Source organism: Phoenix dactylifera, chromosome 3, assembly GCF_051530095.1.
Source record: "Phoenix dactylifera cultivar Ajwa chromosome 3, Ajwa_hap1_PhDact_Kaust_v1.1, whole genome shotgun sequence".
NCBI lineage: Eukaryota > Viridiplantae > Streptophyta > Magnoliopsida > Arecales > Arecaceae > Phoenix > Phoenix dactylifera.
Genome location: NC_143192.1, coordinates 23378716 through 23389135, shown reverse-complemented (window position 1 = coordinate 23389135; position 10420 = coordinate 23378716). Strand labels below are relative to the sequence as shown.

The 10420-nt window shown below is 43.5% G+C and overlaps 1 protein-coding gene across 1 annotated transcript; it reads left to right on the top strand.

Moving 5' to 3' along the window:
* The first annotated feature begins 534 nt into the window (after positions 1-534).
* Positions 535-2598, top strand: LOC149767986 (uncharacterized). Its single transcript, XM_089929896.1, has 4 exons — positions 535-1616; positions 1669-1819; positions 1898-1973; positions 2072-2598. The coding sequence occupies exons 1-4, from the start codon at positions 550-552 to the stop codon at positions 2596-2598; spliced, it is 1821 nt and encodes a 606-aa protein (XP_089786022.1). The 5' UTR covers positions 535-549.
* Positions 2599-10420: the final 7822 nt, after the last annotated feature.

The window sequence follows — 10420 nt, the reverse complement described above, 5'->3', positions numbered from 1 at the left end:
GAGGGGTAACCAGATTAAAGCAGCACTTAGCCGGTAATTCTCGTGAGATATCTGCGTGCTCGGAGTGCCCACCGAGCACCCATCAGCTGATGAGGAAAAACCTCGCTGAGATCAAAGCAAGCAAGGAGAGGGCTGCCAAGCAAAAAGCGGAGGTGGAACGCCAAGCTGCAGAAGCACCTTCCTATCACTTGATAGAGTCACAGGAGGTCGAGAGTCCAGATGAGGAGGCGACACAGATCCAGGCTGCCATGCGGGCGAGTCTGCATGATCGGTGGCAGCAAGAGGAGGTGGCGAGGCATCAGGCTCGATTTGGGCTCTCATTTTTCGAGTCGGGCGCCGGTTCTGGTGGAAGCAGATAAGATCCAGAGTTTCAAAGGACAACCTCAGTCAGGGAGGGCGAGGGCAAAGGAAGCAGACATTGCATCTATCCTGGGTGGTTTTGGTGGCCGAAAGAAGTCTTCCGGAGGGATTCCATCAGGTGCGTCAATCCATGATGTAGATTCGTATGCCTTCCCCAAGAGAGATTCGAAGCAGCAAAGGGTAGACACAATGTGGAAGAAGGAGAAGAAGAAGGATATGTGGCGAGCTATTGGATCCTGGTTCCACTTCAGCCACATTCCAGCAAATGCTGCAGACAATATATACTACAAGTCTGCCATTTCTGCCATACAGTCTGCCGGTTCCGATGTCGATCCTCCAGGCCCGAAGAACATCTACGGTAAGCTTCTTGACAACAATAAGGAGGAGCTACAGAATTGGATTGGCTCATATAAGAGCAAGTGGCCCACATATGGGCTCACTCTGATGTGTGATGGTTGGACCGGTCCGACAAAGCGGATCATCATCAACTTTCTGACATACTGTGATACGAAAACCTTCTTCCACAAGTCAGTTGATGCTTCGGATAAGGTGCACAACGTCTCATACATCCTTAGACTTATGGAGGAGGTGATTGATCAGATTGGAGAGGAGAATATCGTGCAGGTCATCACTGATAACGGGCCGCAATATAAGTTGGCCGGGCAGGTCTTGATGGAGCGGCGACCACAAATTTTTTGGACCCCATGTGTTGCACATTGCATCGACCTCATCCTGATGGACATTGGAAAGATCCGTAGGGTGCAACATACGGTGGAGATAGCCCAACGCATCATCAGGTATATTTATGGCCATACTTGGGTTATTTCATTAATGGAAAAGTATGCAGGAGGAGAAATTCTTAGACCAGGAGTCACACGGTTTGCTACGAATTACATTGCACTTGATAGCCTTATCGAGAAGAAAAAAGCCCTACATCAGATGTTTGTCAGTCCCGAGTGGCAGGAAAGTAGATATGCCCAGGCCAGCACTGAAGGAAGCAGGATGGAAGACTTGGTAAGCAGGCAGTCATTCTGGCAGCGGGCCAATGCGATGGTCAAGGCTATCAAACCATTATATGAAGTGCTGCGGGCCGTGGATAGCGAGAGGTATCCCCAGATGGACTTTTTGTATCACATAATGGAGAAGGCAAAGGCTCAGATCATGGAGGCAGATGTAGCCCATGCCCAGGAGTACATCGACATCATTGAGCGGCGGTGGGGAGCCCAAATGGGTAGGAAATTGCATCTAGCAGGTAAGCGATAATATTGATAATTATACTGATTGATATATTTGTATAATTATACTAAGATGGTGTCATCTATGTGCAGCATACTACCTGAATCTCCGGTTTCAATACGAGAGTGGAATTGGTATGGATGATGAACTTCTTCATGCTTTGCGTAATGTTATTTATAAGATGAAGCCTGATCCAGAAGTCGCCGCGTCATGTATAGAAGAGGTAACTATGATTTAGTAGCATAAGTAAATATATCGGATCTTATATTATTGACATACTGCAACAAGCTTCTTTTCACAGACCAAATTATTTAGAGAGGGCAGCCACAGCTTTGGACAGCGACCAGCTGTCGTGAGCAAGACAACTATGAATCTAGGTACAATATAAATCTGCAAGACATTTTTGCAGCTGAATTATTTTCAACTATGAGGCCATCATATATGTAAAATGTAATTATCTTCAATATTTTTGCAGCTGAATGGTGGATTCATTTTGGCGGATCCGCAAAAAATCTTAAGCGGATAGCTATCTGGATCCTCTCCCAAATGATCTTCTCGAGTGGTTGTGAGCACAACTGGTCCACCTTCGCCCTCATCCACAGCAAACAAAGGAACCGTTTGATACAAAAGCGCCTCAATGACCTAGTTTATGTGCATTACAATCTGCGGTTGAGGCTAAAATGCATTCAGGAGGAAGTGGAGCTCAAGTATGCAGATCCCATCTATAGGACTTTTACAAATGATAATCCTATGCTCGACTGGCTTGCGGTCCAGCAGCAGGAGCCCGAGCTTGATGAGCCAGGATCGCCTCGACGACCAGCCAGCATCAAAGCCACCGAGGCTACGGTCGATCCACAGCAATGGGCTGAGCGCAACATTTCACGCACTCCTACAGCTAATAGGACATGGCTAGAGGGGAGCCAGTCAGCGCATGACTGGTACGATACTCCCATTCAGAGAGATGATCCTTTAATGCGAGGACAAGGACGCTCTAGTACCTAGTCGACTCGATCAGGAGGACGTCAATCCCAGCAAACGAGAAAAGGAAAGGAAAGGGCCCCAATGGAGAGTGTCGAGAAGACTTGGACCAGCAGCGATGAAAGTTCTGGTGGTGATGGATCTACTAGCCATGGAGGGAGTGGAGGACAGTATGGTACTACTTATGAGACACAGCCGGAGGGAGGTTTTCGATACACCGGTGAATCTCAGTTTACGCATGCTACACAAGATACGGACCACGGTAGGCCGTCTGATATAGGCTGGTCAGATACCATTGCATATCGAAGAAGAGCTCCTCGAGGTCGTTCAGGAGGCCAGGATGCAGCTGCAGATGACCTCCCATGTGGAGTCGGATCCATTGATGTATCAAGTTTCGAGTCTTCCTATTATCCGCGGCCTCAGCTAGCCTATGGATATGGTGCATCGGAGTCATCTTCCGGTGGCTACTACCCTGCGCAGCCTGGAGGGTCTTACGGGTCGGATTTTGGTGTCGGCATATTCGGATGGGTCCCTTATCAAGACATCTCTCAGAGTCAGAGCTTCAGCGAGAGATCCGAGAGTTTTATGACCCGACACGCATTCCTCGAGGATTGAGCATATAAGACTACAATGCCGCTTGGTTAGAGGGATGGGTTGATCAGCCTCCATATTATGCTGATGATTCAGATATTGACGAGAAGCATCGCCACTCGACCCGAGTTTAGATATCCAAGAGTGCTTTAAATGTATGTAATTGATTGTATCTTAATTTGAAGATATTTTATGTTCTTCATCTCATTATTTGAATCATTTGGAAGTAATAAGTTGCATCATCTAGTTTTAACCTTAAACCTAAACATAAAAACATCAATAAAATATCCAAAAGTGAAAGAACTCCAAAAAAAAAAAAACGACGATGGGGTCGAAAGCAGGCCGAATGTGCTCTATCGGTACGGTATCGGTTCGGCTCGGTTCGGCACCGGTACCGTACCGTTACCGGAGCCGACTGGTACGTCGGTACGTCAGTACGCTCGGTACCGCGAACCTTGTTTCTAACAATGTGCCCTATTCGTTATATATACCACTTTCAGCTGGTACTGTATATGGCGTGGATATAAGTTCCATCCACTGACATATAAAAAACTTAGTAATCCTACAAAGTTTGGAAAACAAAAGCTTTAGAAGTACTCAGGGTTGTAGGTTACAATTTATATGACTCTGTTTAGTGGCTTCACATTTTTCTATCCAAGAGCAGCCACGAAAAATTTGAACTGTGTCATGATTATATATATGAATATACGGTTATGGTGAAAAAATTAGATGAAAAAATTTCCTTTACAAAAAAAATATATTATTGAAGAATTTGCTGTTACCTTCCTAATCGAAGTAGCAAAATAACAGGACATCACCATATGGAGGTACTCGGTTCCTACAAAGTCTCGCTTATGTTTCTAACCATATGGAGGTATTCGGTTATAGTTGATTATGGCCATCATTCCTATGGAAGGATTTAATCCCATATACATGTGTAAAATGATTAATTTTGGTTGTTCCATCTACTCTAAAATAATAAGAAAAAACCACCATTCTGTAGAGTTTTGACATGGTAAAGAAGACAAGATTTTCCAGTGAAATCTGAAATTAGAGAAGTTGGTGAAAGAAACAAAGCACCAGCTTTCTGGATCTGGGAGTGTTATGCTAACTTGAAAGTTTGCGTGGGAACAACTTTTCAAAACTTTGTTACTAATGAATTAATGGACAATTTATTCTCAAGCTATATTTCAACAAGTAAAATTGTAGAACACGACCCTTTAAGTGAATTGGGCCTTACCCAGATGAATTTAGTCCCAGAAAAAAAAAAGAAAAAGAAGAAGAAATCGGCACATGCTGCGCACGTGCTTGGGGAGAAGAGGACTCCCGATGGGAGTCTTCTTCCTCCCGATCTTGCCGAATGGAATCCGACTCCACGTCTAATTTCGGTCATGGCCGAGCCTATTTAGAGGCTCCTCCCCATCCTCTCTTCACCCCACCGGAGTTCCGGCCGTAGTCGGAGTTCACTGTGGGCATTTTCTTCGATTTTCTTCCTTGAATCTCGGTTGCCATCGTGCCGCCGCTGTGGCCATTCCTCGCTGAAAAACAAGGACCCGACCGGCCGACCCCCTTGAGATTTTCTTTCTTTCTTCTGGGGTCGTTGGGAGCCACGATTAGGCCGGTGTTCACCGGATTTTGACCGAGAAGGGGCAAAGCTTTGTTTCCCTTGTTTTGACTGGCCAAACCTTGTTTCTGGATTGTTTCGCCGCTAGCGCTTGTCGCCTAGGGCTCTCTCTGGTGCCCTACGATGGCTTATGGCCATGGTCGAGATTTCGGCCGTCGAGATGCTCTTTTTTATGTTTAAAGGGGTCGAAAACTCCTACTTTGGACTAGTTTTGCCGTTGTCGGCCGCCAGTTGCTTGTTGGTTGGCCATGGGTCCGTTGACCCTAGGCATCGTTCCGACCCTCGGAGCTCGGAGCAGGCCCCATGTCTTTGGAGCCTAGGACAAGAGAAGAGGCGTTGGTCACCGAGCTCACAGTCTTGGGAAGGATCGAAACCAGGCCATTCATCCCTCTGCCAATCAGATAGGATCTCTATGACGAAGGGCGATCTCGATTGCAAGATCGAGGAGATGAATTGTCGTCTCGAAGCTTTGAGGCATCACCATGTTGAGCTTAGGAATGATGTCAATTTCACCATCGAGCCTCCGTGCTCGATGAAGATCATGGAAGAGTCTCTCCCGCCTTGATTCAAAATGCCATAGCTCGAGACGTATGACAGAACTTCCGACCCTTTGGATCACCTAGAGATCTTCAAAGCTCTCATGATACTCCAATGAGCCACCGATTCAGTACTATGTAGACTCTTCTGGCTATCCTTCGAAAAACAGGTCGGTTATGGTACAACCGGGCTCTAGCTGAAATTTGTTCACCCTTTTAAGAAGTTCAGTCGGATGTTTATGGCCCACTTCATGAGCAGTCGGAAGCAGAGAAGAGGATCAGAGAGCCTTTCGCTGTCAAGCAGTAAGAGGGCAAGTCCCTTCGAGAGTACATTAACTGTTTTAACGTGGCTACTTTGGAGATCTGCAACCTGGACCACTCGATCGCGATGTTTGCTCTGAAGAGTGGGTTGAAGTCATCTTGGTTCTTTTTTTCCTTGAAGAAGAGGTTTCCGAGGGATTATGCCGAGCTTCTCGCCCGAGCCGAGAAGTACGTCAACACAAAGGAGGCTATGGCAGCTCAGCGAGGGTCAACCAGGGACAGGCCCTGTAAAAAGAAGAATAAGTAGGTTTAGGAGGAGGCTATGGCAGCTCAGTGAGGGTCAGCCAGGGACAGGCCCTAACAAAAGGCCTGAGAGGAACAAGGAGAATTCCTATCGACCGAGAAGTCCACCTCGGAGATTTTAGTGGTACACACCTCTTAACACCTCCCGTATGTAGATCCTGATGGAAATACAAAATCGAGGCTACATGAAATGACCTCGAAAGATGAAGTCAACAGCCCAGAAAGATATGAGCAAGTTCTACAATCTCCACTGAGACTACGAGCACAACAATAAGGACTACCTGTAGCTCGTAGGACTGAAAAATGGTAAGGCAAGCTTGTCTGCATGAAGAAACTATGCTCAAGGCAGCCCAATTCGGGAGCTTTACTCTGAAGAGGCAGGGAACGGATAAGGTCATCTTCTTCTCGTGCACTAACATCGAAGGCAAGGTTCGCCAAACCAGCACCGGGATCCGTACAGGTCGGTGGCTAGTACCGGTACTGGTTCGATACCGTATCATGTATCGGTACGGGTAGGGCATGTTGGTTCCGTATCGACAAGCTTATTTTTTTTGAGTTTTCAAGAATTTTTAATTGGTAATCATTCTTTTTGGACTTTTTCAATGATGTTAAGTCTAATTTGATATTTTTTTGATATTTTCTGAAATTTTGTTATGGTTTTTGATTTTTTTAATGTATCTATGATCTCAATTTAACATAAATGATGCATCTTATTGTTTTAAAATGATACATATCATAAAATAATTAGTGAGATATTGCATGCTACAAAGAACAATATAAAATATCTCAAATCAAGTAATAACGTAAAAATTATAAAATAATACAATCAATTGCATGCATTTAAAGTACAACATACATACCGATATTTAAAATCGGATCGAATGGGATGCCTCTCGTAGATATCTGGATCATCAGTATAGTTAGGAGGCACATCAGCCCACCCCTCTAACCGAGCGGCATTTTAGTCTTATATGTTCATCCCATAAGAAACGTGCATCGGGTTAGAAGCACTCTCGGATCTCTTGTTGAAGCTCTAGCTCTGAGAAGTATCTTTTGGCTGATAATATGGCTGTGAAGAGGCCTATCCGAATATGCTGGCAGCAAAATTCTACTTGTAAGATGCTCTGAGCTGCGTAGGTAGTAGCCACCTCTTAACACCATCATAGATCTCTCAAGAAATATCTTGTTTGGTGAGATCCATGATGAACTAATAATACTTTCTAAATTGTTGACCTTGAAGGTTGATGGTGGTTGCAGCCTTCTCGGAGATGTTTAGTTTTCTAGTAATAGATGGTAGCTATTAGATCTCCAAGGGTTTGGGCTCTAGCCATCCTTGACCTGTGGCAGATGGTTATGCGCATTGGACTTGGCGAAGATCTGATCTAGGAGGATCCTCAGATTCGATATTGACCACTTTGGCTATTTCGAGTATTCAAAAGGATCACCAAACTCGATGTAGAATACTTTGACCACTACGAGTATTCAGGAGGATCATCAGACTCGATGTGGATTATTTTCACTACTACGAACAGGGATGGATAGGATTTAGGAGCGAGATCTGCCACATTGAGAAGCCGAGTCGCATGTTAAACTTCTGAAGGCTATACCTTAATCATATGATGCCCAATTGATATAATCTTTTTTTTTTTAAATTGGATAGCTTTTCAAGATGTACAACTAGAAGGTTGAATTAGGGTGAAGAGTACTGTTTAAGCCCTGAAACGGATTGGTCAAATCGAAAGTTTTCTTTTCAGATAAAACTTTAACCAAGCGTAACCCTTTATTCGAGAAAAATCAGGCAGAGTGATAGAAGGTAGAGTTGATGTAAAAGTTGAGATCTACCTCCTTAAGAATTTTAGCTTTTTCTAGAATATTTCTAAATTTTAGCCTTTTCTAAAATATTTTTATTAGTTATATTTATTTTAGAATACCCAGTCCTATTCGAACTAGAGGAGTCCAACCCAAATTGTAAAAGGGGGAACTCACTAATATTATAAATAGGGGCTATGTTCCTCAATTTAAGAGGCATGAGTCATCGATGAAAGGAAAAAAAACTTAAGCCCTTCTTTCGCAATAGGGGCTATGTCTCGGCAAAGAATTCGAAATGCCTCGCAAAGAAGGAGAAGGAAAGAGAAGAAAAGAGAGCGAGTGGGGGTGGGAGGGCGGCGAAGGCCGGCGCTGGCGCGGGTGGTGAAGGCTGCGGCTGAACTTCTATTTCATTCAAAATAGAGGCTCGGCCGTAAAAAAAATTGCAATTTTTATGTGAAGTCGTGCCACCCACACCAACGCCGACCTCCCTTCCTCCGCTTTCTCTCTCTTGTTGTTCCTCTCTCCCGTCTCTTCTACTGTGTCGGTATGGGCCCGACGCGGGCCCATACTGACTCGTTCCGCCAGACAACCGGTACGGTGCCTGGTACCGTGGAATCTGTAGTGCTTCCTGCTTTATCATTAGCGGATGTGGCATTACTTTGACCCAAACGGCTTGTTGTCTATTAGTAAAACCTTGATTAAAAGATCCATTCTTATTTCGAACTCTCGGACTAGTGGATTTGAGCTGGAAGAAAAGTGGTAACATTTTACTGCTTGAAACCATCATCATATGTGCTGCTTGATAATTTACATGACCAATAAAACCATGGGATGGACCAACCAATAGATGAACACATTGTTTACGGCTTGATGATCAGGTGACCAGCATTATGTAAATTACTTAAAATGTTTGTTGGTATCTCCTCACATGCAGTTAAGTATACGAATAATTTGACTAAATTCGCCAAACTAATCCAAAAATTTGTACAAGCCTTTAGTTACCTTACTATCTTATAGCCAAACTTGAGAAGATCCTGTATGGGCTTGACATTGGGAAATAATTTGTATCCATATGTAATGTGATATGATGCATATTTGCAGAGACAACCAACACTGAGTAACTTCGGCACATAAGACTTTGATTGATGATTTCGTAAGATATGACCTATTAGTTGGGTGATCAATTTGCTCGTATATATCGCGTAGGCCTTTGACTAACAAGCTGGTTTAGGTCACTATGATATGTTAGTACGTGCATGCGAGAAACAATGCATACCTTAATTATCATGTGGATGTCTTCTGGATGTGAGTCTGTGTAGTGATGTGTGGAACTTTACAAGAAGTTTGATATGCATGATTACATGGCATGGGCTCTTAACAAACAAAATCATTTGATCTTCTATTTTCATTTGCTGGTGACTTCCCATGTAACTGATGTGTATCCTAACAAAGCTTAATATCATGATTCATAATGTCAGAACTGTTGCACCTCCAACACTGATGTATAGAATCTAATATAGGAATTCTCTAAATCATTTATTGATTAGCTCGTCTAGTTTCTTATAATTTGAATCCTAGAGTCCAAGCTTATAAAATACATTAATTAATAGGGGCTACTGACCATTCTGGCTGGCATGGGGGCACCACACTAACTTGGTTTTGTAGTGGTACAGTATGGGGTTCTATATGTCCCCATACTCACGGGGAAATGTGATATGCCAACTCTAACACTGTACTACTGTGTGTTGGTACAAGGGAGAAATATACCATGCCCTGCTGGTAAGGTTCTGATACAGGCTTGATACTGTGACTTATAACAATCCATAACATCGTGCATATAAAGGAGGGACAGAGAGTTGCAAACATTGGATTTTTGTATCTTGGGACCATCGTTAGCTGGTGCTAGCCTCATATGCTGAGGTTTCTATGGTTTTTGGGCAGCAAATGATCACCTCAATACCCCGCTCACTTCTTTCTGTTATTTGTTATTCATCGTCAGGTTTTGTAGATTATATTCATATATTTTTCTGATTGAGGTCCTTAACTACAAGTGACATTAACCTTTCAGAAAATAGCTGTTTATAACTTTATATATTCTCTTTGTTTATAAATAGTGAGAGTGCTATTTACGGCCTGGAACTAGGAATCTTCTCATGCAGGTTTTGGGCATGAAGGATGGTAGTTTAGATTCACCTACTGTTGTATAGTGGCAATTAGTAAAGCCAATAGTCAGCATACGAGCAGAAACTCCTCCATATTTAATTGACTTTCCAGAAAAACAAAAGGGAAAAGAACGCTAAATGTCTGTTTCCCAGTGATTTGGTGGTTTCTGAAGACTAATGACTTAATAATACTATATGTTGGCATGGCCATAAATAGGGGTCAGTGGTAATGTAGAATTCATAAGGCCAACTTCACAATGTTCCTCTTCAAATAACAGCGTTGTGAGAGTTTAGAAGAATGAAATTGATGCAGGAGCAGGGCACTTGAAGACTTAGGCCGTGCACATGAAGTTAAGGTATGCTTTTGATTTGTTTGTCTTGTCACATTGGGTCTTAAAGTGAGTTGTAGTTTGCTGAATTGAGTCCATATAATTGATTGCCCAGTGACATCGAGGGGTCCACGTTATGTAGTGTGAAAAGAGGACTTGGTCCGTTTGAAAGGAATTCTATTTGCACTAGGACTCCTTCACGTGTCAGTGACTAAGGCGTGAAGGCTATTG